Raw genomic sequence first — 27,985 nt, 5'->3', positions numbered from 1 at the left:
GTACATGCAACCGTTTTGTTCTCGATAGTAATGACTAACTGGCCATTAGCAGCCACCAAAAATTGTTTAAACCTGTGCATAAAGCCATGAAGAAGCTGTAAAATGATAGAAGCAAATATCAACCAGGCAACACTATATATTTCATTTTTCTGTTACAGAAACTTTACACGAGAAGAGTCCTAAATGATCCTATATGTCCTAATTCATCACTCTGCACCATGGCTACAAAAATTCGCGCAGATCATTGAAAAGCCTGGAAACTCCAGTAGCAGGATGAAAGAATAGTACTGTCCTATTTTTTCACTCATGTATGAAGGGCTAGGGTTCATCGTCACTCACAGGATGATCTGACAGAGTTCCCTCAGAGGATATTTCCTCGACATCAGGCTGTTCAGTTCGACAAGGGTCTGATTGCGTCTTGCTGGATTCACCACTATCTTGCTGTTCTTGTTGTTCCGGTTGAAGCCGATCATCGTTAATGGGTGAGTTCTGTTCAGCTTTCATTGTTTCAGGTGAACCTTGTCGGTCTGGTAGGTCTACTTGGTCTGAAGATTTCGACAATGGGAACTTGCTCTCAAGGAAGCTTGAGCTTGACATGCCCGAAACTGATGGCAAATGTGGGCCGGGAGCAACACAAGATGCTACCAGTTGAAGCACTTCTGGAGAGGGGGACAGTCCTGAGCTCGTTTTCTTTGGGGGGATTAGGTATGCCGAAGAAGACGGTGGGTTCATCATATTTAAATTGAGAGGATGCAAATTAAGGTCAGATTCTGCTGAAGGAAGCCCTGGAGTTCCAGTAATATGTTGCGGGGGCATTTGAAATGGTGGAACCGGAAGAATAGAACTTGAAGCAGCATTGTTATTAGGGAGGCCACTTTGAAACATCTGGCTGCTCCCAGCACTGTCCCAATGCATATGCGACTTCCGCTTCTTCTTCTTTTTTAGACTACGTCTTGGATCCTTTGGTTGGGGAGGAGGTGGTGCCGGTATCTCAAATGGAGGAATGGTTGGTTTATCTTCCCCATATAGTAAGCGAACTGATTGAGCAATTGCTGAAACAGTAGGCGGCAGTTCAGGATCTGGCGGTTTAGCAGGGGCACCTACAGCTTCCCGAAGCCAATGAGGTAGTTTGTTCTTTGAAGAACTACTTCCAACTACTTCTTTCCCCTTTGAATGAGAATTGTTAAGCCCTTTGTTTGGTTCAGGGAGAAGTCCTGAACTGGTGGATTCACCACTTCCCACATTATTGTTGGAGTCACGCAACATATTAAAAGATCTGTCCAGAAGACTGCGCAACTTCCCACTTCTCGCTGAAATGTCTTCATCCCCCCTTCTCAGTAAATCAGAGCCACCAGAGTTCATACCCAGTGAACCCAAATTGCTCACTCCCAAAGAATTGAGCATAAAGGGCTTCTCCAATGGTACACTTGAAGAAGTCCCAGGTCTACCAGAGGGTCCAGCACAAGAATCTCCAACAAAATTTCCCCGAAATTTTTCAGGATTCCAAGTTGGAATGGGTGGAAAATGCTCATTTTGCAAACTAACTTGTTCTGATGGATCAAAACCTGGCAGGCCAGCGGTGAGATCAGAAAAGCCCAATTTCATGTCCGTTAAGTGTGCTTGAAATTTTGGCGGCAAGACAAATTTACTTCCTTGCAGTGCCCGTGACATCATTCCATCAGGAATGCTTGGAAACAAGGAAGATTTGGTAGATTTACTTGGCTTGGTAGTTTTTTGCACTGGAAAAGCGGGACCGTCCAATATCTTAAGCTGTTCCTCCTCCCACCTAGCTGCCAAATCTTCCGGAGTTTTATGCTTGGAGAATTTCATTCTGGGGTCTCTAAGCATAGCAGTCCAATTGCCCCGACCATGTCTGCGAACTCCAATCCAGAGAAAATCGAGTTCATCTTCAGACCAGCTATCTACTTTTAGTTTCTTTCTATACATGTTGGAAGCAGGCCCAGTCCTCATCATTATGTTTTCAAGCACTCTCCGGTGATTTTCAGGAATTGAAGAAAATGTGGATGGTGTCTGACCTAAACCCAATGTGGGATGAACTTCCCTCTCTTGCTGATTATATCTGGGTGCATCTTGTGGGAGGAATTTCAAATTTGGCAAGAGAGGCATTGCTGGAAGGTCTTTTATGCAGTCATTTACAGCTTCAAGTCTGCTCCCCAGTGACAAGCTAGGTAACAAGTCATGATGTGGAGCTCCTGTGCTGGTCGCAGGAAAAGGAAATCTAGGTGGCAATTTCTCATCAAAAGGTAAATTTGGTAACATATACTTCTCCTGAAATTCAGCAAATGCAGCAGCAGCAGCACTTTCTAGACGGTCAGAAATTTTTCCATGTGAGGAAGGCAGAGGATACTGCACAGAAAAAGAAAGCAAAAATATGCATAAACGGAGTAGCATATTTTTATAAGAGAACAGCATTCAAAATTCTATAGAGAAGGAGGTTACCGGAATAAATGGGAGTCGATTATCTGGCATGCTACCTCTAATACGATGTTGTAAAGCTTCAGCTGACACATCATGCAACTTTGTTTTGTCTGGAGTACCCTCCCGACCTTTTACTTCTGTCTCAATTGAAGTTCCAGAATTAGGAGCTAGACTAAATGGAAATTCTGGTCCAGTAGCTGACTTGCTATGTCTACCATGTGACCTTGAAAAGTTTCTATGTGATTCTATTTGACTAGCATTGGGAGCACATAACCCCAGAACCGGTAACAAATTGTTGGGAGGAAGTGTGCTTGTATAGCCTGTGCCCTGATAATGGTGACTTGGAGGGATATTGTCAGGAGAGGGCTGAGCAAGAGAATTGACAGAAATATCCAAATGACTGCCCATTTTGTGTTTTGAAAGCCTACCCAGCCTTAGAGCTAAGTCGCCCTTACTCTTTGGTGCCTCTGAGGGCCAAGTGACTTTCTCATCCTCTAAACCAATTGCTGAAGACTTTTCTCTGACTTCTTGAACCAATTCAGTCACTCGATGCCCATCTTTCTCATTAGCAGCAAAATGTGGAGGTAACTCAGGTCCAGGTGTTGCCTCAAGATGACGCAATTCTTCAACTGTATTCCTCCGTGCTAGCCGTTCTTTTTGTCTGGCACGGAGCTTAGAACTGTTGAATAACAATTTGAAAATAGTTAACAAAAACCTTAATGTCAAAACATTTACAGCAACTATTCAGTAAATCATCACCTTGATCTTTTTTTGTGTAAATATTCAAGAGCCTATAGTCTGTGCATAGATATCCAAATACCCTAAATAAGCAATTACTTAGTAAAATCTAAAACCTACCAATTGTTCTAAGAGTTTGATAATTAGAGCACAACTTTTAACTTTTAAGCTGAGTTCCAATTGTTTAGCCCATGAAGTTCATTCAACAATTTTATCACCTGCTTCACCTATTTCCTTTTTTAATTATACATCAGAAGTAATGATAGCAGTTAACAGCTTCAAAGTTATCATATGTTGACATCTTGATCACTTGAAAACTTGAAAATAACTTCACTTACTACTTTGCTTTCAGAGCTCGACCTGCCGGTGTATATTCCCGTTCGGGCTCTGGCTCGGGTTCTTTTTCCTCTTCACCACCACTCTGCTTAGACAAATTAATGATTGAAACCAACTTCAAAAAAGAGCAAAAGAATAAATAGATTTAAACTAGTTATAATACAATTAACGAACATATGCTTCTGAGAGAGCTTACAAGATTATCCAGGGTTATGCTATCAAGTAAAAGGTATTAGGAGTTTCAGCTTTGACATAAATAAATTGCATCATTAGAGGTATCCGAGGATTAAAGCACATGCTACCAAGTTTTTCAAGGGCTAACATTAAAATAACAGCACATGACAAAATAGTTTTTCAAAAAACATTAAAATAACAGTACAAATATGTGAACCAGAAGTCTGCAAAAGACATAAATTCATTCAATCTTAAGGGCTAACAAAGTCATCAATGATTGAACTTTCCTAAGCATGGGTGTGCGCGAGAGATGAGAGACTGAGAGAGAATCAGGGAAAGAAGAATTTGCAGACCTGAAATAAATACTAATAGAAAGGAATAGACAAATTTTGGTAGGTTTGAAACATTTTTCTCAGTTATGGAAGGGGATGCGGACAAATATGCAAGTAGACAATATGGTAAAGACAAAGAGAAAAGGAAAAACTAAGAAGATAATTCAGTGAAAGTCATGTATGGCCTGGTTTTCATCAAAGAACCACTCTCATCACATCTTCGTCAGCAATATAAATGAGTAGATAAGATGTATTTATAGCATCAGAAAGTAGACATGCTTATGTGCAGAGCATATAAATAATACCTCACTCAATGTTTCATTAGGGTGTGCCGCATATGCTTCCCTGTAGGAAACAGCTTTTCTCTGGCGCTTTCCTCGACCAAGTGCTGCTTCCTCCTCGCTTTGATATTTCTCCCATCTACATTACGCAGAGAATCATATAAGAATAACTAAGGTCCAGTGTGTGTTTGGTTCTAATACTATATTACGAGGGTGCATTATAAATTTATAACCCCAAATGCTTATTTGACCTTGTTATAGCATAACTCCCACCAATGCATATTATCTGATAGTTCTATTCATCCAATACAAACATCAAATATCAACCGTCATAATTTAAACAAAAAATTCTTATAGTACCACAATTTATGGCTTATTACCAAGAAAAATAAATTACATGATTTTCCGTCACTTAGTTTAGTTTGCTCAGCCAAGATAGACAAAACTGGTTCAGCTTCCTAATATGGAAAAAATCTTTAACATAATGTTTCTCAAACATGGTGAAAGTAAATTTTCGATGAAATTATTCCTCAGCTGCAAACCCATAGATTATGAGATTTAGAGCGAATTAGCAAAATATCACACAACAGTGCTAACGAAGATATAGAACTGCAGAGAAACTATGATAAATTTAACAAAAGAAAATCTTAACCTCTCACGCAAAAGTCTGTCCCACTCATTTTCTTCGGGAATGATCGCAGCATTATCTTCCTTCTTTTCAGAACTTTGGGCACCAATATCGTCAGTCGCAACTGCAGGTGATTCAGCTCCCCCCTGTTCCTCAGGTGTTTCTTCATTCCATTCCAAGGACTGTTTGAGAAAATTCCGGGAGAATTTTCAATTATAAATGTGTACGGGGTAGCAAATTATTTTTCATTAAATCTTAGACAGGTAATAACATAAAGCTGCCTAATATCAAATGATGTTAAAAGAGAATCTTAAATATAAAAGGAAATTTTCTCTAATTATTTTTTATTCCTGTTCCGTTTTCTTGACGTAGACCAATGTTATGTGCAGTTCATAGTTACCTTGCAAATTCTTCAGTTACAACAGGGTAATATTTTTATTTTCTAAATCCAGTAACATCAACTTTGCCAGGGACATTGCAACCTTATCTCATGTTCTAATTTTATACCATAAGCAAAATAATTTGGGACAAATTAATTTCCCTTTTCATAGAAAAAACCAAACTTCAGAACAACCTTTCAAACTTGAGCTGTTTGTGGTGAGACTTCGAATATCTCCATTCTACAACATAGCACTACACTTTTCCTGATTTCACATCATACTAATTTAGGATCCAAGCACTTAAAACAATGTAAGCAAAAAGGAAACTACAATTATTGTGACCACAAGCTGTAGTAGTAACCGACTTCCATCAGTATGTTATTGCCTTCTTTTTTTGGTAGATGTTTGTTTATGTTGTTACTCATGCCACCATTTCCTCTCGTTGAACTAAACTGGATTTCGGTTAGAAATTCTTACAAGAGCTTCCTAAGCCAAGTATTTCATTTTTGGATGAATAATGAATATCAACTTAAGGTGCGAAGGAGATTAAATTCAACGAAGAAGCTAGTGAAGAAGAAATCACAGTTTGAGGAGAGAAGGAAAAATGCAAAAATGGACTGATGGGAGGAAAAATAGTGGCACATAAACATATTGATGTAAAACCAAGAATTCTTGGTATATTTAGAAAATATCTACTTTAGAATGTCACTTGTTTAATTTGACAGTTGCTCGAGTGGGATTGATTATTTATTATGTTAGATTCGGTTTTCCTAAATTTCATTTTCTTATTTGAGTATGATTTTAATGACTTGTTCACAGTAAAATTCCATTTTCCCACATCGCAAAGGACGTGGCCATTTTATAAGTAAAACATTAAGTTATGTTTCGGACAAAGACTGATGAGAAAAAAAATAACACAATGAGTTGCTTCACAATAGCTCAAGTAAATACAACAGTAAAATAAATTTATAATTTCAATCCGCAGCTGATGAAATTTTTTCCATAAAAATGTATTGAATGTATTAAGACAAGCATAATACCTCACCTTTACTGAGCCAAGCATATCATTCTCCAAATCTCCCTCAGCAGCATCGGTTGAACCAGATTGAAGATTTGAACGGTCAAGCAATTTTAATATTGCACTTTCATCCCACACAATCTTGGTGCTGCCTTCTGTACATTTGTCCTTGTACACATCCCCCAGACCACCACCCCTCTTCCTGTGCTTCTGTTCAAGATCTCTCACTGCCTCTTCTATGTTGCAATTATTTTCACCTGTATCTTTAACATTCATACCAGGAGAATCATTAAATAGCTCTTCTGTTCCCCATCGTAGAATATCTTCCACTTCCTTTTGAGATCCAGATTTATTCACAAAAAGCTGATCCAGCATCAGTTTCTTTTTTGCAAGCTGCAAGATGCGTTCTTCAACACTAGCACGAACTACAAGCCTGTATACTAAAAGTCTTTTTGACTGTCCAATTCGATGTGCCCGATTCATGGCTTGGATATCAGCATGCGGATTAAAATCAGAATCATAAATAATGACAGTGTCAGCTGTTGCCAAATTGATACCAAGGCCACAAGAACGCGTTGACAACAAGAAGACAAATCGACTTTTATCTTGGTTAAAACGCGTTATAGCTGCCTGGCGATCTGCCACCGCAACAGAACCATCCACTCTTTCATACGTTTTAGGTCCAAACTCTATAGTCAAATAATCCTCAAGAATATCAAGAAGCTTGGTCATCTGTGAAAAAATCAGAATCCTATGACCTTCCTTATATAACAGCTTAAGCATGGAATGCAACAAAGTCAACTTGGCTGAAGCTTTTATCCGCATTTCATGGAGAAATTCTACTGATCCAGATTCAGGCTCAGTACCTGGAATGAGATATGGATGGTTGCAAACCTTTCTTAACTGCATCACAATATTTAGCATTGATTGTTGTGCCACCCCTTTCCCAATATTCCGCAATATCTGATAGTTCTTGGTCAGCATTGCACGGTAATATTCAGCTTGGATGGATGACAACTCAACAGGAACCATTCGCTCAGTCTTAGGGGGGATATTTTGCATGGCATCCTTTTTAAGCCTTCGAAGCATATGTGGGGCAACAAGTTTCTTCAATTCCTCCACTTTTTGGGTAGTTGTGAGATCATTAAACTTCTCCTCAAAAGAAGATAACGAAGGAAATGAAGCAGGCTGTAAGAAATTAAGCAAGTTATACATCTCACCAATGTTATTCTGAAGAGGGGTACCAGTCAGCAGAATACGATGTTGGAAAGAGAATGAATTGAGCAAGCTGAACAGCTTACTTCCTGAATTCTTCAGACGATGGCCCTCATCAACCACCAGAACTTCCCAAGGAACTCCTCGTAAATGAGAGGAATCAGCAAGAATCATTTCATAAGTAGTTAATATAACATTAAATTTATAGGAAGATGTCTTTCTATTCGGCTTATTGGAATCACTAGCATGCCATTCATATTGGCGAATTATGGCTCTTGCTTTAGCGCATCCATGATACTCGACAACATTTATGTTAGGAGCCCATAAGGCAAACTCAGAAAGCCAATTAGGCATCGTAGAAAGTGGAACCAAGACTAAACAAGGTAGTTTAGCTTTAAACTCAAAATACAATGAAGAAATAAAAGCACAAGCAGACACTGTTTTTCCTAGACCCATTTCATCAGCAAGGATTACATTTTTGGATTTATGCCAGCATTTCCGCAACCAATTTAGTGCTTCAAGCTGATGAGGAAACAACAAACCTCCTTTCAGTTCCTCAGGTTGCTCTGAGAGAGCAACAATATCACTTTGCTGACAATCACCTTTTCCCCTTGGTAAATTATCCTTAGAAGCATCTTTTTCCACTGTTTGGCGTTCAAACTGATCAAACAAATCAATCAGATGCGATGAGTTTTTAAGAGCAGGTTCATTTAAACTTTCCCAGGTGCATTCATCATAAGGAAGACCAGTCCATTTTACAAACGCTTCACGTGTCCCATCTTTGGAAGTGCGGAGAGCAATTATCCGTTGAGGTTGCTTCCACCTTTCCTCACAGATATTTATCACAGAAGTTCCATACTTTGCCTTGTAATTGTCAAGCTTTCTCTTAGCCAGCACTTTAAGTTGGGCTTCAGGAATCCAACTATTATGAAGATGGGACTTCCCAACCCACTTAACTAAAAATTCATATGATATTGTCTCTCCTTTAGCATGTGCAGATTCAGCTACGGCAGACTCCTGAATTTTGTTTTCGGCATTGCTCTTTGTTCTCATTTCTGTATCCACTTCTTTCATGTCTATGGTTTCACAGGAAATAGGTGTCTCACAAACTGTAGGACCTTCATCATTCCTCAAACTAATTCCTGCACTCTCCTCCACCATCTTTTCATTTCTTTCTCCCGAAGCTTCTGTGCTCATTGCAAATTCATCTTGCTCTTTAACATTTACAACCGCAGAACCTGAATCTTTGTCATCTTTTCCTGATAAATCCATGGCATTTTCTTCTTTCAATTCTTTGTTTACAGATCTTCTGTATACATGTTCTTGGTCCACCCTGACTTCATTCTTCATACTTTCTTCCTCATCAGGACTTCCGCTGACATTAGGATAGTCCTCAGCAAGATTTTCCACAACTCTAGAATCTAGATCTATATCACAGGAAAATTTTTCCTCCATTTTGTTTTGATTTTCTGACATTACCAAATCATCAGAACGCAAGTCATCTCCAGCTGTCACAGATATGTGGCGTGAAGAGCTTGCATCACCACCTTGTATTCGACATGCCAGAACCCGATCAACCTGTAACATAGATCATATGAAACAACAAAATATATTATATTATGTTTGATAGTCTAAGCCAAAATGGCAGGTATACAATAATTTCAACCATTCAAACAGGAAAGAAAAAAGAAAAGGAAAGATTGCCACCTAATCATTTCTTTATTTATAGGGTACTGTAAGTAAACATATTAACATGAGTAAAAGAAGAGAGATACAAGGGTGCATAAGAAACCTAATAGTTAAAAGATATAGACACCTCTTCATTTACAAATTTTCAATATTACATGTTTGGCTAGCCAAAGTGAAAGAAACTGCTTCTAATAATTTTACCATTGTCCTCTATCTATGTCGCATAAAATAAGAAATTATATCATTTCAGTAAGGGTATAATAGTCATGAGTGGTCAAAAGTTTCAAAACTGTTCCCATGTTGTCCGCGATCCATAATTTATGATCGGAAATCTAATGTGGAAGTTTTTGATTGAAAACCTTCATTCAACAGAGTAGTAATATCATCACAAATTACTAGTAAGAAAGTGTACTTCATATAACTCAGAGACTGACACAAGCAGATTCCTTTACCTGCTGAAGTTCAAAGGAAACAGTATCTTCACACATCAGTGTTTCATCCACAGGAACCCCTGCTTTCTCTGACTCATCTAATGGCTGTGCCGCTTCCTGGGTAAACTTGGAAAAAAGTAAATAGATTAATAAGAACAATCATAATGTAAAACAACAAAACATTTATTCAAATAACAGTCATAGCAACAACAATGTTAAGGCCGACAATAAAAGATTAATAATTCTAACACGGAGGCAATGATGATAACCATAACATATAAAGTTGAGGTGTAATGTAAGGTATTTATCTGTTGAGTTTAAGTGAGTTAGAATTACATATTTCAGAATATTTGCATCCATTCTAGACAGAACAAATAAAAACTCCCAAATCCATACCGTTTAATAACTCATTGACTACATAAGTTTCCATACAGAGAATTAAATTTAGAAGATAAAGATAAATAATGCATGTAACAATGACACTGGACACAAGAACTAAGGAGCTGAATAGCATAAAAAGATAGAGAAAATGAACAAAATATTTGTTCCCGACATCATTTCAGGCATTGAAAGGAATGGTCCACATGGCCTGGGCAAATCATAATAACACCAAATAAGAAAAGTTACCTCTTCTCTTCTCCCACTATCTGAACTCTTTGTTTTGTCATTCTCCTCAGACAAAGATGCAGAAACCCCATTATTGGTTGACTAGAGGATATTGTCGGGAGAGGGCTGAGCAAGAGAATTGACAGAAAGATCCAAATGACTGCCCATTTTGTGTTTTGAAGCCTACCCAGCCTTAGAGCTGAGTCGCCCTTACTCTTTGGTGCCTCTGAGGGCCAAGTGACTTTCTCATCCTCTAAACCAATTGCTGAAGACTTTTCTCTGACTTCTTGAACCAATTCAGTCACTCGATCCCATCTTTCTCATTAGCAGCAAAAGTGGAGGTAACTCAGGTCCAGGTGTTGCTCAAGATGACGCAATTCTTCAACTGTATTCCTCCGTGCTAGCCGTTCTTTTTGTCTGGCACGGAGCTTAGAACTGTGAATAACAATTTGAAAATAGTTAACAAAAACCTTAATGTCAAAACTTTACAGCAACTATTCAGTAATCATCACCTTGATCTTTTTTGTGTAAATATTCAAGAGCCTATAGACTGTGCATAGATATCCAAATACCCTAAATAAGCAATTACTTAGTAAATCTAAAACCTACCAATTGTTCTAAGAGTTTGATAATTAGAGCACAACTTTTAACTTTTAAGCTGAGTTCCAATTGTTTAGCCCATGAAGTTCATTCAAAAATTTTATCACCTGCTTCACCTATTTCCTTTTTTAATTATACATCAGAAGTAATGATAGCAGTTAACAGCTTCAAAGTTTATCTGTTGACATCTTGATCAATTGAAAACTTGAAAATAACTTCACTTACTACTTCGCTTTCAGAGCTCGACCTGCCGGTGTATATTCCCGTTCGGGCTGGCTCGGGTTCTTTTTCCTCTTCACCACCACTCTGTAGACAAATTAAAGATTGAAACCAACTTCAAAAAAGAGCAAAAGAATAAATAGATTTAAACCAGTTATGATACAATTAATGAACATATGCTTCTGAGAGAGCTTACAAGATTATCCAGGGTTATGCTATCAAGTAAAAGGTATTAGGAGTTTCAGCTTTGACATAATAAATTGCATCATTAGAGGTATCCGAGGATTAAAGCAAATGCTACCAAGTTTTTTAAAATGACAAAATAGTTTTTCAAAAAACATTAAAATAACAACACAAAAATGTGAACCAGAAGCTGCAAAGAAAGCATAAATTCATCAATCTTGGGCTAACAAAGTCATCAATGATTGACTTTCCTAAGATGGTGTGCACAAGAGATGAGAGATGAGAGAGATCAGAGAAGAAGAATTTGCAGACCTGAAATAAATACTAATAGAAAGGAATAGACAAATTTTGGTAGGTTTGAAACATTTTTCTCAGTTATGGAAGGGGATGCAGACAAATATGCAAGTAGACAATATGGTAAAGACAAAGAGAAAAGGAAAAACTAAGAAGATAATTCAGTGAAAGTCATGTATGGCCGGTTTTCATCAAAGAACCACTCTCATCACATCTTCGTCAGCATATAAATGAGTAGATAGAGTATTTATAGCATCAGAAAGTAGACATGCTTATGTGCAGAGCATATAAATAATACCTCACTCAATGTTTCATTAGGGTGTGCCGCATATGCTTCCTGTAGGAGAACAGCTTTTCTCTGGCGCTTTCCTCGACCAAGTGCTGCTTCCTCCTCGCTTTGATATTTCTCCCATCTAATTAGCGAGAATCATATAAGAATAACTAAGGTCCAGTGTGTGTTTGGTTTAATACTATATTACGAGGGTGCATTATAAATTTATAACCCCAAATGCTTATTGACCTTGTTATAGCATAACTCCCACCATGCATATTATCTGATAGTTCTATTCATCCAATACAAACATCAAATATCAACCGTCATAATTTAAACAAAAAATCTTATAGTACCACAATTTATGGTTATTACCAAGAAAATAAATTACATGATTTTCCGTCACTTAGTTTAGTTTGCTCAGCCAGATAGACAAAACTGGTTCAGCTTCCTAATATGGAAAAAATCTTGAACATAATGTTTCTCAAACATGGTGAAGTAAATTTTCGATGAAATTATTCCTCAGCTGCAAACCCATAGATATGAGATTTAGAGCGAATTAGCAAAATATCACACAACAGTGCTAACGAAGATATAGAACTGCAGAGAAACTATGTAAATTTAACAAAAGAAATCTAACCTCTCACGCAAAAGTCTGTCCCACTCATTTTCGGGAACGATCGCAGCATATCTTCCTCTTTTTCAGAACTTGGGCACCATATCGTCAGTCGCAACTGCAGGTGATTCAGCTCCCCCTGTTCCTCAGGTGTTTCTTCATTCCATTCCAAGGACTGTTTGAGAAAATTCCGGGAGAATTTTCAATTATAAATGTGTACGGTAGCAAATTATTTTTCATAAATCTTAGAAGGTAATAAAAATAAAGCTGCCTAATATCAAATGATGTAAAAGAGAATCTTAAATATAAAAGGAAATTTTCTCTAATTATTTTATTCCTGTCCGTTTTCTTGACGTAGACCAATGTTATGTGCAGTTCATAGTTACCTTGCAAATTCTTCAGTTACAACAGGGTAATATTAATTTTCTACTCAGTAACATCAACTTTGCCAGGGCATTGCAACCTTATCTCATGTTCTAATTTTATACCATAGCAAAATAATTTGGGACAAATTAATTTCCCTTTTCATAGAAAAAACCAAACTTCAGAACAACCTTTCAAACTTGAGCTGTTGTGGTGAGACTTTGAATATCTCCATTCTACAACATAGCACTACACTTTTCCTGATTTCACATCATACTAATTTAGGATCCAAGCACTTAAAACAACGTAAGCAAAAGGAAACTACAATTATTGTGACCACAAGCTGTAGTAGTAACCGACTTCCATCAGTATGATATTGCCTTTTTTTTGGTAGATGTTTGTTTATGTTGTTACTCATGCCACCATTCCTCTCGTTGAACTAAACTGGATTTCGGTTAGAAATTCTTACAAGAGCTTCCTAAGCCAAGTATTTCATTTTTGGATGATAATGAATACAACTTAAGGTGCGAAGGAGATTAAATTCAACGAAGAAGCTAGTGAAGAAGAAATCACAGTTTGAGGAGAGAAGGAAAAATGCAAAAATGGACTGATGGAGGAAAAATGTGGCACATAAAACTATTGATGTAAAACCAAGAATTCTTGGTAATTTGAAAATATCTACTTTAGAATGTCACTTGTTTAATTTGACAGTTGCTCGAGTGGGATTGATTATTATTATGTTAGATTCGGTTTTCCTAAATTTCATTTTCTTATTTGAGTATGATTTAATGACTTGTTCACAGTAAAATTCCATTTTCCCACATCGAAAGGACGTGGCCATTTATAAGTAAGCATTAAGTTATGTTTCGGACAAAGACTGATGAGAAAAAAAATAACACAATGAGTTGCTTCACAATAGCTCAAGTAAATACAACAGTAAAATAAATTTATAATTTCAATCCGCAGCGATGAAATTTTTCCATATAAATGTATTGAAGTATTAAGACAAGCATAATACACCTTTACTGAGCCAAGCATATCATTCTCCAAATCTCCCTCGCAGCATCGGTTGAACCAGATTGAAGATTTGAACGGTCAAGCAATTTTAATATTGCACTTCATCCCACGCAATCTGGTGCTGCCTTCTGTACATTTGTCCTTGTACACATCCCCCAGACCACCACCCCTCTTCCTATGCTTCTGTTCAAGATCTCTCACTGCCTCTTCTATGTTGCAATTATTTTCACCTGTATCTTTGACATTCATACCAGGAGAATCATTAAATAGCTCTTCTGTTCCCATCGTAGAATATCTTCCACTTCCTTTTGAGATCCAGATTTATTCACAAAAGCTGATCCAGCATCAGTTTCTTTTTTGCAAGCTGCAAGATGCGTTCTTCAACTAGCACGAACTACAAGCCTGTATACTAAAAGTCTTTTTGACTGTCCATTCGATGTGCCGATTATGGCTTGGATATCAGCAGCGGATTAAAATCAGAATCATAAATAATGACAGTGTCAGCTGTTGCCAAATTGATACCAAGGCCACAAGAACGCGTTGACAACAGAAGACAAATCGACTTTTATCTTGGTTAAAACGCGTTATAGCTGCCTGGCGATCTGCCACCGCAACAGAACCATCCACTCTTTCATACGTTTTAGGTCCAAACTCTATAGTCAAATAATCCTCAAGAATATCAAGAAGCTTGGTCATCTGTGAAAAAATCAGAATCCTATGACCTTCCTTATATAACAGCTTAAGCATGGAATGCAACAAAGTCAACTTGGCTGAAGCTTTTATCCGCATTCATGGAGAAATTCTACTGATCCAGATTCAGGCTCAGTACCTGGAATGAGATATGGATGGTTGCAAACCTTCTTAACTGCATCACAATATTAGCATCGACTGTTGTGCCACCCTTCCCAATATTCCGCAATATCTGATAGTTCTTGGTAGCATTGCACGGTAATATTCAGCTTGGATGGATGACAACTCAACAGGAACCATTCGTCAGTCTTAGGGGGATATTTTGCATGGCATCCTTTTTAAGCCTTCGAAGCATATGGGGCAACAAGTTTCTTCAATTCCTCCACTTTTTGGGTAGTTGTGAGATCATTAAACTTCTCCCTCAAAAGAAGATAACGAAGGAAATGAAGCAGGCTGTAAGAAATAAGCAAGTTATACATCTCACCAATGTTATTCTGAAGAGAGTACCGTCAGCAGAATACGATGTTGGAAAGAGAATGAATTGAGCAAGCTGAACAGCTTACTTCCTGATTCTTCAGACGATGGCCCTCATCAACCACCAGAACTTCCCAAGGAACTCCTCGTAAATGAGAGGAATCAGAGAATCATTTCATAAGTAGTTAATATAACATTAAATTATAGGAAGATGTCTTTCTATTCGGCTTATTGGGAATCACTAGCATGCCATTCATATTGGCGAATTATGGCTCTTGCTTTAGCGCTCCATGATACTCGACAACATTTTTAGGAGCCCCTGTCCTATTTTTTCACTCATGTATGAAGGGCTAGGGTTCATCGTCACTCACAGGATGATCTGACAGAGTTCCCTCAGAGGATATTTCCTCGACATCAGGCTGTTCAGTTCGACAAGGGTCTGATTGCGTCTTGCTGGATTCACCACTATCTTGCTGTTCTTGTTGTTCCGGTTGAAGCCGATCATCGTTAATGGGTGAGTTCTGTTCAGCTTTCATTGTTTCAGGTGAACCTTGTCGGTCTGGTAGGTCTACTTGGTCTGAAGATTTCGACAATGGGAACTTGCTCTCAAGGAAGCTTGAGCTTGACATGCCCGAAACTGATGGCAAATGTGGGCCGGGAGCAACACAAGATGCTACCAGTTGAAGCACTTCTGGAGAGGGGGACAGTCCTGAGCTCGTTTTCTTTGGGGGGATTAGGTATGCCGAAGAAGACGGTGGGTTCATCATATTTAAATTGAGAGGATGCAAATTAAGGTCAGATTCTGCTGAAGGAAGCCCTGGAGTTCCAGTAATATGTTGCGGGGGCATTTGAAATGGTGGAACCGGAAGAATAGAACTTGAAGCAGCATTGTTATTAGGGAGGCCACTTTGAAACATCTGGCTGCTCCCAGCACTGTCCCAATGCATATGCGACTTCCGCTTCTTCTTCTTTTTTAGACTACGTCTTGGATCCTTTGGTTGGGGAGGAGGTGGTGCCGGTATCTCAAATGGAGGAATGGTTGGTTTATCTTCCCCATATAGTAAGCGAACTGATTGAGCAATTGCTGAAACAGTAGGCGGCAGTTCAGGATCTGGCGGTTTAGCAGGGGCACCTACAGCTTCCCGAAGCCAATGAGGTAGTTTGTTCTTTGAAGAACTACTTCCAACTACTTCTTTCCCCTTTGAATGAGAATTGTTAAGCCCTTTGTTTGGTTCAGGGAGAAGTCCTGAACTGGTGGATTCACCACTTCCCACATTATTGTTGGAGTCACGCAACATATTAAAAGATCTGTCCAGAAGACTGCGCAACTTCCCACTTCTCGCTGAAATGTCTTCATCCCCCCTTCTCAGTAAATCAGAGCCACCAGAGTTCATACCCAGTGAACCCAAATTGCTCACTCCCAAAGAATTGAGCATAAAGGGCTTCTCCAATGGTACACTTGAAGAAGTCCCAGGTCTACCAGAGGGTCCAGCACAAGAATCTCCAACAAAATTTCCCCGAAATTTTTCAGGATTCCAAGTTGGAATGGGTGGAAAATGCTCATTTTGCAAACTAACTTGTTCTGATGGATCAAAACCTGGCAGGCCAGCGGTGAGATCAGAAAAGCCCAATTTCATGTCCGTTAAGTGTGCTTGAAATTTTGGCGGCAAGACAAATTTACTTCCTTGCAGTGCCCGTGACATCATTCCATCAGGAATGCTTGGAAACAAGGAAGATTTGGTAGATTTACTTGGCTTGGTAGTTTTTTGCACTGGAAAAGCGGGACCGTCCAATATCTTAAGCTGTTCCTCCTCCCACCTAGCTGCCAAATCTTCCGGAGTTTTATGCTTGGAGAATTTCATTCTGGGGTCTCTAAGCATAGCAGTCCAATTGCCCCGACCATGTCTGCGAACTCCAATCCAGAGAAAATCGAGTTCATCTTCAGACCAGCTATCTACTTTTAGTTTCTTTCTATACATGTTGGAAGCAGGCCCAGTCCTCATCATTATGTTTTCAAGCACTCTCCGGTGATTTTCAGGAATTGAAGAAAATGTGGATGGTGTCTGACCTAAACCCAATGTGGGATGAACTTCCCTCTCTTGCTGATTATATCTGGGTGCATCTTGTGGGAGGAATTTCAAATTTGGCAAGAGAGGCATTGCTGGAAGGTCTTTTATGCAGTCATTTACAGCTTCAAGTCTGCTCCCCAGTGACAAGCTAGGTAACAAGTCATGATGTGGAGCTCCTGTGCTGGTCGCAGGAAAAGGAAATCTAGGTGGCAATTTCTCATCAAAAGGTAAATTTGGTAACATATACTTCTCCTGAAATTCAGCAAATGCAGCAGCAGCAGCACTTTCTAGACGGTCAGAAATTTTTCCATGTGAGGAAGGCAGAGGATACTGCACAGAAAAAGAAAGCAAAAATATGCATAAACGGAGTAGCATATTTTTATAAGAGAACAGCATTCAAAATTCTATAGAGAAGGAGGTTACCGGAATAAATGGGAGTCGATTATCTGGCATGCTACCTCTAATACGATGTTGTAAAGCTTCAGCTGACACATCATGCAACTTTGTTTTGTCTGGAGTACCCTCCCGACCTTTTACTTCTGTCTCAATTGAAGTTCCAGAATTAGGAGCTAGACTAAATGGAAATTCTGGTCCAGTAGCTGACTTGCTATGTCTACCATGTGACCTTGAAAAGTTTCTATGTGATTCTATTTGACTAGCATTGGGAGCACATAACCCCAGAACCGGTAACAAATTGTTGGGAGGAAGTGTGCTTGTATAGCCTGTGCCCTGATAATGGTGACTTGGAGGGATATTGTCAGGAGAGGGCTGAGCAAGAGAATTGACAGAAATATCCAAATGACTGCCCATTTTGTGTTTTGAAAGCCTACCCAGCCTTAGAGCTAAGTCGCCCTTACTCTTTGGTGCCTCTGAGGGCCAAGTGACTTTCTCATCCTCTAAACCAATTGCTGAAGACTTTTCTCTGACTTCTTGAACCAATTCAGTCACTCGATGCCCATCTTTCTCATTAGCAGCAAAATGTGGAGGTAACTCAGGTCCAGGTGTTGCCTCAAGATGACGCAATTCTTCAACTGTATTCCTCCGTGCTAGCCGTTCTTTTTGTCTGGCACGGAGCTTAGAACTGTTGAATAACAATTTGAAAATAGTTAACAAAAACCTTAATGTCAAAACATTTACAGCAACTATTCAGTAAATCATCACCTTGATCTTTTTTTGTGTAAATATTCAAGAGCCTATAGTCTGTGCATAGATATCCAAATACCCTAAATAAGCAATTACTTAGTAAAATCTAAAACCTACCAATTGTTCTAAGAGTTTGATAATTAGAGCACAACTTTTAACTTTTAAGCTGAGTTCCAATTGTTTAGCCCATGAAGTTCATTCAACAATTTTATCACCTGCTTCACCTATTTCCTTTTTTAATTATACATCAGAAGTAATGATAGCAGTTAACAGCTTCAAAGTTATCATATGTTGACATCTTGATCACTTGAAAACTTGAAAATAACTTCACTTACTACTTTGCTTTCAGAGCTCGACCTGCCGGTGTATATTCCCGTTCGGGCTCTGGCTCGGGTTCTTTTTCCTCTTCACCACCACTCTGCTTAGACAAATTAATGATTGAAACCAACTTCAAAAAAGAGCAAAAGAATAAATAGATTTAAACTAGTTATAATACAATTAACGAACATATGCTTCTGAGAGAGCTTACAAGATTATCCAGGGTTATGCTATCAAGTAAAAGGTATTAGGAGTTTCAGCTTTGACATAAATAAATTGCATCATTAGAGGTATCCGAGGATTAAAGCACATGCTACCAAGTTTTTCAAGGGCTAACATTAAAATAACAGCACATGACAAAATAGTTTTTCAAAAAACATTAAAATAACAGTACAAATATGTGAACCAGAAGTCTGCAAAAGACATAAATTCATTCAATCTTAAGGGCTAACAAAGTCATCAATGATTGAACTTTCCTAAGCATGGGTGTGCGCGAGAGATGAGAGACTGAGAGAGAATCAGGGAAAGAAGAATTTGCAGACCTGAAATAAATACTAATAGAAAGGAATAGACAAATTTTGGTAGGTTTGAAACATTTTTCTCAGTTATGGAAGGGGATGCGGACAAATATGCAAGTAGACAATATGGTAAAGACAAAGAGAAAAGGAAAAACTAAGAAGATAATTCAGTGAAAGTCATGTATGGCCTGGTTTTCATCAAAGAACCACTCTCATCACATCTTCGTCAGCAATATAAATGAGTAGATAAGATGTATTTATAGCATCAGAAAGTAGACATGCTTATGTGCAGAGCATATAAATAATACCTCACTCAATGTTTCATTAGGGTGTGCCGCATATGCTTCCCTGTAGGAAACAGCTTTTCTCTGGCGCTTTCCTCGACCAAGTGCTGCTTCCTCCTCGCTTTGATATTTCTCCCATCTACATTACGCAGAGAATCATATAAGAATAACTAAGGTCCAGTGTGTGTTTGGTTCTAATACTATATTACGAGGGTGCATTATAAATTTATAACCCCAAATGCTTATTTGACCTTGTTATAGCATAACTCCCACCAATGCATATTATCTGATAGTTCTATTCATCCAATACAAACATCAAATATCAACCGTCATAATTTAAACAAAAAATTCTTATAGTACCACAATTTATGGCTTATTACCAAGAAAAATAAATTACATGATTTTCCGTCACTTAGTTTAGTTTGCTCAGCCAAGATAGACAAAACTGGTTCAGCTTCCTAATATGGAAAAAATCTTTAACATAATGTTTCTCAAACATGGTGAAAGTAAATTTTCGATGAAATTATTCCTCAGCTGCAAACCCATAGATTATGAGATTTAGAGCGAATTAGCAAAATATCACACAACAGTGCTAACGAAGATATAGAACTGCAGAGAAACTATGATAAATTTAACAAAAGAAAATCTTAACCTCTCACGCAAAAGTCTGTCCCACTCATTTTCTTCGGGAATGATCGCAGCATTATCTTCCTTCTTTTCAGAACTTTGGGCACCAATATCGTCAGTCGCAACTGCAGGTGATTCAGCTCCCCCCTGTTCCTCAGGTGTTTCTTCATTCCATTCCAAGGACTGTTTGAGAAAATTCCGGGAGAATTTTCAATTATAAATGTGTACGGGGTAGCAAATTATTTTTCATTAAATCTTAGACAGGTAATAACATAAAGCTGCCTAATATCAAATGATGTTAAAAGAGAATCTTAAATATAAAAGGAAATTTTCTCTAATTATTTTTTATTCCTGTTCCGTTTTCTTGACGTAGACCAATGTTATGTGCAGTTCATAGTTACCTTGCAAATTCTTCAGTTACAACAGGGTAATATTTTTATTTTCTAAATCCAGTAACATCAACTTTGCCAGGGACATTGCAACCTTATCTCATGTTCTAATTTTATACCATAAGCAAAATAATTTGGGACAAATTAATTTCCCTTTTCATAGAAAAAACCAAACTTCAGAACAACCTTTCAAACTTGAGCTGTTTGTGGTGAGACTTCGAATATCTCCATTCTACAACATAGCACTACACTTTTCCTGATTTCACATCATACTAATTTAGGATCCAAGCACTTAAAACAATGTAAGCAAAAAGGAAACTACAATTATTGTGACCACAAGCTGTAGTAGTAACCGACTTCCATCAGTATGTTATTGCCTTCTTTTTTTGGTAGATGTTTGTTTATGTTGTTACTCATGCCACCATTTCCTCTCGTTGAACTAAACTGGATTTCGGTTAGAAATTCTTACAAGAGCTTCCTAAGCCAAGTATTTCATTTTTGGATGAATAATGAATATCAACTTAAGGTGCGAAGGAGATTAAATTCAACGAAGAAGCTAGTGAAGAAGAAATCACAGTTTGAGGAGAGAAGGAAAAATGCAAAAATGGACTGATGGGAGGAAAAATAGTGGCACATAAACATATTGATGTAAAACCAAGAATTCTTGGTATATTTAGAAAATATCTACTTTAGAATGTCACTTGTTTAATTTGACAGTTGCTCGAGTGGGATTGATTATTTATTATGTTAGATTCGGTTTTCCTAAATTTCATTTTCTTATTTGAGTATGATTTTAATGACTTGTTCACAGTAAAATTCCATTTTCCCACATCGCAAAGGACGTGGCCATTTTATAAGTAAAACATTAAGTTATGTTTCGGACAAAGACTGATGAGAAAAAAAATAACACAATGAGTTGCTTCACAATAGCTCAAGTAAATACAACAGTAAAATAAATTTATAATTTCAATCCGCAGCTGATGAAATTTTTTCCATAAAAATGTATTGAATGTATTAAGACAAGCATAATACCTCACCTTTACTGAGCCAAGCATATCATTCTCCAAATCTCCCTCAGCAGCATCGGTTGAACCAGATTGAAGATTTGAACGGTCAAGCAATTTTAATATTGCACTTTCATCCCACACAATCTTGGTGCTGCCTTCTGTACATTTGTCCTTGTACACATCCCCCAGACCACCACCCCTCTTCCTGTGCTTCTGTTCAAGATCTCTCACTGCCTCTTCTATGTTGCAATTATTTTCACCTGTATCTTTAACATTCATACCAGGAGAATCATTAAATAGCTCTTCTGTTCCCCATCGTAGAATATCTTCCACTTCCTTTTGAGATCCAGATTTATTCACAAAAAGCTGATCCAGCATCAGTTTCTTTTTTGCAAGCTGCAAGATGCGTTCTTCAACACTAGCACGAACTACAAGCCTGTATACTAAAAGTCTTTTTGACTGTCCAATTCGATGTGCCCGATTCATGGCTTGGATATCAGCATGCGGATTAAAATCAGAATCATAAATAATGACAGTGTCAGCTGTTGCCAAATTGATACCAAGGCCACAAGAACGCGTTGACAACAAGAAGACAAATCGACTTTTATCTTGGTTAAAACGCGTTATAGCTGCCTGGCGATCTGCCACCGCAACAGAACCATCCACTCTTTCATACGTTTTAGGTCCAAACTCTATAGTCAAATAATCCTCAAGAATATCAAGAAGCTTGGTCATCTGTGAAAAAATCAGAATCCTATGACCTTCCTTATATAACAGCTTAAGCATGGAATGCAACAAAGTCAACTTGGCTGAAGCTTTTATCCGCATTTCATGGAGAAATTCTACTGATCCAGATTCAGGCTCAGTACCTGGAATGAGATATGGATGGTTGCAAACCTTTCTTAACTGCATCACAATATTTAGCATTGATTGTTGTGCCACCCCTTTCCCAATATTCCGCAATATCTGATAGTTCTTGGTCAGCATTGCACGGTAATATTCAGCTTGGATGGATGACAACTCAACAGGAACCATTCGCTCAGTCTTAGGGGGGATATTTTGCATGGCATCCTTTTTAAGCCTTCGAAGCATATGTGGGGCAACAAGTTTCTTCAATTCCTCCACTTTTTGGGTAGTTGTGAGATCATTAAACTTCTCCTCAAAAGAAGATAACGAAGGAAATGAAGCAGGCTGTAAGAAATTAAGCAAGTTATACATCTCACCAATGTTATTCTGAAGAGGGGTACCAGTCAGCAGAATACGATGTTGGAAAGAGAATGAATTGAGCAAGCTGAACAGCTTACTTCCTGAATTCTTCAGACGATGGCCCTCATCAACCACCAGAACTTCCCAAGGAACTCCTCGTAAATGAGAGGAATCAGCAAGAATCATTTCATAAGTAGTTAATATAACATTAAATTTATAGGAAGATGTCTTTCTATTCGGCTTATTGGGATCACTAGCATGCCATTCATATTGGCGAATTATGGCTCTTGCTTTAGCGCATCCATGATACTCGACAACATTTATGTTAGGAGCCCATAAGGCAAACTCAGAAAGCCAATTAGGCATCGTAGAAAGTGGAACCAAGACTAAACAAGGTAGTTTAGCTTTAAACTCAAAATACAATGAAGAAATAAAAGCACAAGCAGACACTGTTTTTCCTAGACCCATTTCATCAGCAAGGATTACATTTTTGGATTTATGCCAGCATTTCCGCAACCAATTTAGTGCTTCAAGCTGATGAGGAAACAACAAACCTCCTTTCAGTTCCTCAGGTTGCTCTGAGAGAGCAACAATATCACTTTGCTGACAATCACCTTTTCCCCTTGGTAAATTATCCTTAGAAGCATCTTTTTCCACTGTTTGGCGTTCAAACTGATCAAACAAATCAATCAGATGCGATGAGTTTTTAAGAGCAGGTTCATTTAAACTTTCCCAGGTGCATTCATCATAAGGAAGACCAGTCCATTTTACAAACGCTTCACGTGTCCCATCTTTGAAAGTGCGGAGAGCAATTATCCGTTGAGGTTGCTTCCACCTTTCCTCACAGATATTTATCACAGAAGTTCCATACTTTGCCTTGTAATTGTCAAGCTTTCTCTTAGCCAGCACTTTAAGTTGGGCTTCAGGAATCCAACTATTATGAAGATGGGACTTCCCAACCCACTTAACTAAAAATTCATATGATATTGTCTCTCCTTTAGCATGTGCAGATTCAGCTACGGCAGACTCCTGAATTTTGTTTTCGGCATTGCTCTTTGTTCTCATTTCTGTATTCACTTCTTTCATGTCTATGGTTTCACAGGAAATAGGTGTCTCACAAACTGTAGGACCTTCATCATTCCTCAAACTAATTCCTGCACTCTCATCCACCATCTTTTCATTTCTTTCTCCCGAAGCTTCTGTGCTCATTGCAAATTCATCTTGCTCTTTAACATTTACAACCGCAGAACCTGAATCTTTGTCATCTTTTCCTGATAAATCCATGGCATTTTCTTCTTTCAATTCTTTGTTTACAGATCTTCTGTATACATGTTCTTGGTCCACCCTGACTTCATTCTTCATACTTTCTTCCTCATCAGGACTTCCGCTGACATTAGGATTGTCCTCAGCAAGATTTTCCACAACTCTAGAATCTAGATCTATATCACAGGCAAATTTTTCCTCCATTTTGTTTTGATTTTCTGACATTACCAAATCATCAGAACGCAAGTCATCTCCAGCTGTCACAGATATGTGGCGTTTAGAGCTTGCATCACCACCTTGTATTCGACATGCCAGAACCCGATCAACCTGTAACATAGATCATATGAAACAACAAAATATATTATATTATGTTTGATAGTCTAAGCCAATATGGCAGGTATACAATAATTTCAACCATTCAAACAGGAAAGAAAAAAGAAAAGGAAAGATTGCCACCTAATCATTTCTTTATTTATAGGGTACTGTAAGTAAACATATTAACATGAGTAAAAGAAGAGAGATACAAGGGTGCATAAGAAACCTAATAGTTAAAAGATATAGACACCTCTTCATTTACAAATTTTCAATATTACATGTTTGGCTAGCCAAAGTGAAAGAAACTGCTTCTAATAATTTTACCATTGTCCTCTATCTATGTCGCATAAAATAAGAAATTATATCATTTCAGTAAGGGTATAATAGTCATGAGTGGTCAAAAGTTTCAAAACTGTTCCCATGTTGTCCGCGATCCATAATTTATGATCGGAAATCTAATGTGGAAGTTTTTGATTGAAAACCTTCATTCAACAGAGTAGTAATATCATCACAAATTACTAGTAAGAAAGTGTACTTCATATAACTCAGAGACTGACACAAGCAGATTCCTTTACCTGCTGAAGTTCAAAGGAAACAGTATCTTCACACATCAGTGTTTCATCCACAGGAACCCCTGCTTTCTCTGACTCATCTAATGGCTGTGCCGCTTCCTGGGTAAACTTGGAAAAAAGTAAATAGATTAATAAGAACAATCATAATGCAAAACAACAAAACATTTATTCAAATAACAGTCATAGCAACAACAATGTTAAGGCCAACAATAAAAGATTAATAATTCTAACACGGAGGCAATGATGATAATAATAACATATAAAGTTGAGGTGTAATGTAAGGTATTTATCTGTTGAGTTTAAGTGAGTTAGAATTACATATTTCAGAATATTTGCATCCATTCTAGACAGAACAAATAAAAACTCCCAAATCCATACCGTTTAATAACTCATTGACTACATAAGTTTCCATACAGAGAATTAAATTTAGAAGATAAAGATAAATAATGCATGTAACAATGACACTGGACACAAGAACTAAGGAGCTGAATAGCATAAAAAGATAGAGAAAATGAACAAAATATTTGTTCCCGACATCATTTCAGGCATTGAAAAGAATGGCCCACATGGCCCGGGCAAATCATAATAACACCAAAATAAGAAAAGTTACCTCTTCTCTTCTCCCACTATCTGAACTCTTTGTTTTGTCATTCTCCTCAGACAAAGATGCAGAAACCCCGTTATTAACAGTTTGCCGCTTCTCATGAACCTTGCTAGTTCCAGGACTCGAAGTGTTTGTTTTGGACCTACGTTTTTTAGAAGCAGTAGCAGACCGCTTTTTCTTATCAGTCCTATGCTTCTTTTGACTGTCTTCATTATTGACCTCAACTTTTCTTTTTTTAGCTTTGTCTGATGAAGCACCAATTGCAAGTACAAATTTAATTCCTGTAGATCCATTAGCATGAGGCAAATCATGCTTCTCCTCAGGAGCTTCATCATTTGGCTCTGATCTTGTAACTTCAGAAAGAGCAAGAACTTCCTCGGCGAGAGAGGACTTCCTGTCAATAGGAGAATCTGTTGGAGACACATTATGTTCTTTTTCATCATCAACATTCACACATGATGAACTCCTCTCTACAGGATTACCAATAGATGCATCTGTTGGCTTGGTACTATCAGAAACATCTACTTGGGAGGAATCCAATTTCTTTTCCAAGGGTTTGATTCCAAGTGTTAAAACAGATTTCCCCTTGCTTGAGGACCTTTTTTTAGAAAGAATGCTGCCTCCAAAAATCTGGGATACTTTGTCAGTGCTGGATGACTTAATCCCACTTTGAGATTTTAAGGTGATTATTTTAGATCTAGCCCTCTTTGAAATGGAATCCAGATTGCTGATGGGCTTGAGATGATCAGTTTTCTGACTGCACTTTGGGCATTGCCATTTTCCATTTGGAATGCGCTTCAGGTAATATTCAACACCAAGAAAGAAATTAAAAACAGAATAAGAAGCAATGTCGATTATTTAATTATATCTAACAAAAGAAGAAAGAATCATGACCCAAACTGCAGGCATGTAACAGATTAAATGAGCATACCTTAAGAGGTGGATCAAGGCACTGAAGATGATAGGTCCGGGGACAGCTATCACAACACAACAAGTTACCACCAAGATCACAGATCACACATTCATAGTAATACTGAAAGACAAAAAAATTTGCATAGACCAGAAGTCAACCAGTTAGTTAAGGCTTAACAAACAGTCAAGGTTACATTGGACAGATAAACAAAAGATCACTCTTCAGAAATGAATAATAACCTTATGTTTATCAGGCTCAGTGTTCAGTTCTCACTCAACTCATTCCAATAATTATGATTAACTTGCTCAAAAAATAATAACTGCTGAAACTTGTGTGCAAAATTAACTACAGAAGTAATGGCAAAACTCAATCACAATAGCATGGATATATAAGAGAAAGACAGCCAAAAAGAACTTGGATAAAGGAGAGTTTTGGTACTTTTTAAAAATAAAACCAAAAGATCAAACTCCCATAAAGCACAAAAGATTAGGAAAAAAAAAAAAAACCGATAAAGCTTGACTGAGAGGAGATACAATGGGACATCTTGTTTTACTGCAGACTTGAGAGTTCATGGCCTTATCCATACACACAGTGTGTATGGAACACAGTTTAATTTCAACACAACAGCTCTGAACCTGAATACTAAGATCAGCAATCATCAGGCCTTTCCTTAACAATCTGACTAGACACAGAAGTTCCCACAGTGCATAATGGGAAAACATAACCAAAACAGCTAACACCATAGCCCTGTAGAAGCTCTGTTCATTGATAAACAATAATATTTTCACTATTCCCCACTTTCATAGATTCAAATAGCTCCTTTTAGCTGATCTATCACACTGTTACTACCCTCTACTTACTATCAAGCTTAAAGACAAAAATCACCAGCAATGTTCCACTTTTGTGCTACAGTTTATCTATTCTTTATAATAAATATGCTTATGAATCATGCTACTTAATTCTCCATATTAAAGAACTTAATATGTGTAGCAAATGCAATATGTGAACTACTAGTACTCTACTTATCATTTCTCATATGGGTGTTGGATAAAATCAACAAAAAGATTATGAAAAGAAAATTTTGCAATGGTGTGTGCAAACGCTAGAAGGAAAAAATGAAGGTCCACAACCACACAAAACTCATGCATCAAGATGAACACAAAGCATAATATAAAGAAGTAGAATAAGTCTAACAATGGTAGCAGAAAAGAAAGTAACTTATGCAAAATCACTTCCTCTTAACTTCTTTCTTCTTTTTCCTAGTTCATTTCTGTTTGAGAAGTAACTTAAAACTGTCTATATAGCTAAAGTAAAGAAATGATTACTCACTCCATCATTTCCTTTCTTCTTGGATGAAGGCCGATCAGAATTTATTTCAATCTTCAGCCTGCGTTTAGAAGAAGAGGTATTCCTTGGAGTTTCTGAGCCTCCCAAGTTTTCTTCTTTGCCATTTGATAGATCAGGTCCACATGGAAGTTTTCTTCTTTTTCGCTTCAAGACCCAGTTTCTATTAATCATTTTACTAGTCGATGAACTGTTATCCTTCATCTTCCACTGATGGGTCTCAAATTGTCTCTAACAGCGAAAGTAGGCATGTCTGTGTCAATGAAAAAGCTGAGTTATCAAAGCTTTCTCATACCAGTCCTATATGCCACAGAGTCTAAGGAAGGTGATCCTACACTTGGACCATAAAGAAGGGTTAGATAGGGAAGCAAACTGCAGGAGTATAAAACACAATGGGAATTCAACACTTTGTTCAATGA

At 37.8% G+C, this 27,985-nt stretch overlaps 2 protein-coding genes and 1 pseudogene across 5 annotated transcripts; all 3 read right to left on the bottom strand.

Moving 5' to 3' along the window:
- Positions 1-103: 103 nt before the first annotated feature.
- LOC116136946 (protein CHROMATIN REMODELING 4-like) lies at positions 104-27,892 on the bottom strand. Of its 4 annotated transcripts, none has more exons than XM_031422627.1 (11): positions 27,552-27,892; positions 26,241-26,342; positions 25,316-26,104; positions 24,709-24,813; positions 21,380-24,145; positions 19,979-20,136; positions 19,351-19,465; positions 18,542-18,627; positions 17,487-18,144; positions 15,323-17,393; positions 104-297 (listed from the first exon to the last, which is right to left on the bottom strand). In XM_031422627.1, exons 1-10 carry the CDS (start codon positions 27,768-27,770, stop codon positions 15,345-15,347), a joined length of 7,047 nt encoding a protein of 2,348 aa, XP_031278487.1. In that variant the 5' UTR covers positions 27,771-27,892; the 3' UTR covers positions 104-297; positions 15,323-15,344. The 4 variants fall into 4 exon arrangements, with proteins under 4 accessions (XP_031278487.1, XP_031278488.1, XP_031278489.1 ...); XM_031422628.1 differs by having other exon boundaries at positions 18,542-18,624; XM_031422629.1 differs by having other exon boundaries at positions 24,709-24,804.
- Positions 119-14,079, bottom strand: LOC116137074 (protein CHROMATIN REMODELING 4-like). Its single transcript, XM_031422763.1, has 11 exons — positions 13,931-14,079; positions 11,862-11,976; positions 11,093-11,173; positions 10,289-10,369; positions 9,683-9,778; positions 6,354-9,119; positions 4,953-5,110; positions 4,325-4,439; positions 3,516-3,598; positions 2,461-3,118; positions 119-2,367 (listed from the first exon to the last, which is right to left on the bottom strand). Exons 1-11 carry the CDS (start codon positions 14,077-14,079, stop codon positions 319-321), a joined length of 6,351 nt encoding a protein of 2,116 aa, XP_031278623.1. The 3' UTR covers positions 119-318.
- LOC116137073 lies at positions 14,076-15,317 on the bottom strand (annotated as a pseudogene).
- Positions 27,893-27,985: the final 93 nt, after the last annotated feature.

This window comes from Pistacia vera, unplaced genomic scaffold, assembly GCF_008641045.1.
Source record: "Pistacia vera cultivar Batoury unplaced genomic scaffold, PisVer_v2 Contig320, whole genome shotgun sequence".
NCBI classification, from domain to species: Eukaryota; Viridiplantae; Streptophyta; class Magnoliopsida; order Sapindales; family Anacardiaceae; genus Pistacia; species Pistacia vera.
This window is presented reverse-complemented; position numbering and strand designations above follow the sequence as displayed.

Bases quoted from the DNA above. Each gene is read 5' to 3' on its own strand.
- LOC116137074 (XM_031422763.1), bottom strand. From the start codon at position 14,079: ATGAATGTCAAAGATACAGGTGAAAATAATTGCAACATAGAAGAGGCA. The intron at 11,174-11,861 runs GTATTATTTATA...ATTTGTCTACAG, and splicing joins CTAATGAAACATTGAGTGAG to AGTGGTGGTGAAGAGGAAAA. The intron at 10,370-11,092 runs GTAAGTGAAGTT...AATATCCTCTAG, and splicing joins CGAGCTCTGAAAGCGAAGTA to TCAACCAATAATGGGGTTTC.
- LOC116136946 (XM_031422627.1), bottom strand. From the start codon at position 27,770: ATGAAGGATAACAGTTCATCGACTAGTAAAATGATTAATAGAAACTGG. The intron at 26,105-26,240 runs GTATGCTCATTT...TATTACCTGAAG, and splicing joins GCCTTGATCCACCTCTTAAG to CGCATTCCAAATGGAAAATG. The intron at 18,628-19,350 runs GTATTATTTATA...AATTTGTCTAAG, and splicing joins CTAATGAAACATTGAGTGAG to CAGAGTGGTGGTGAAGAGGA.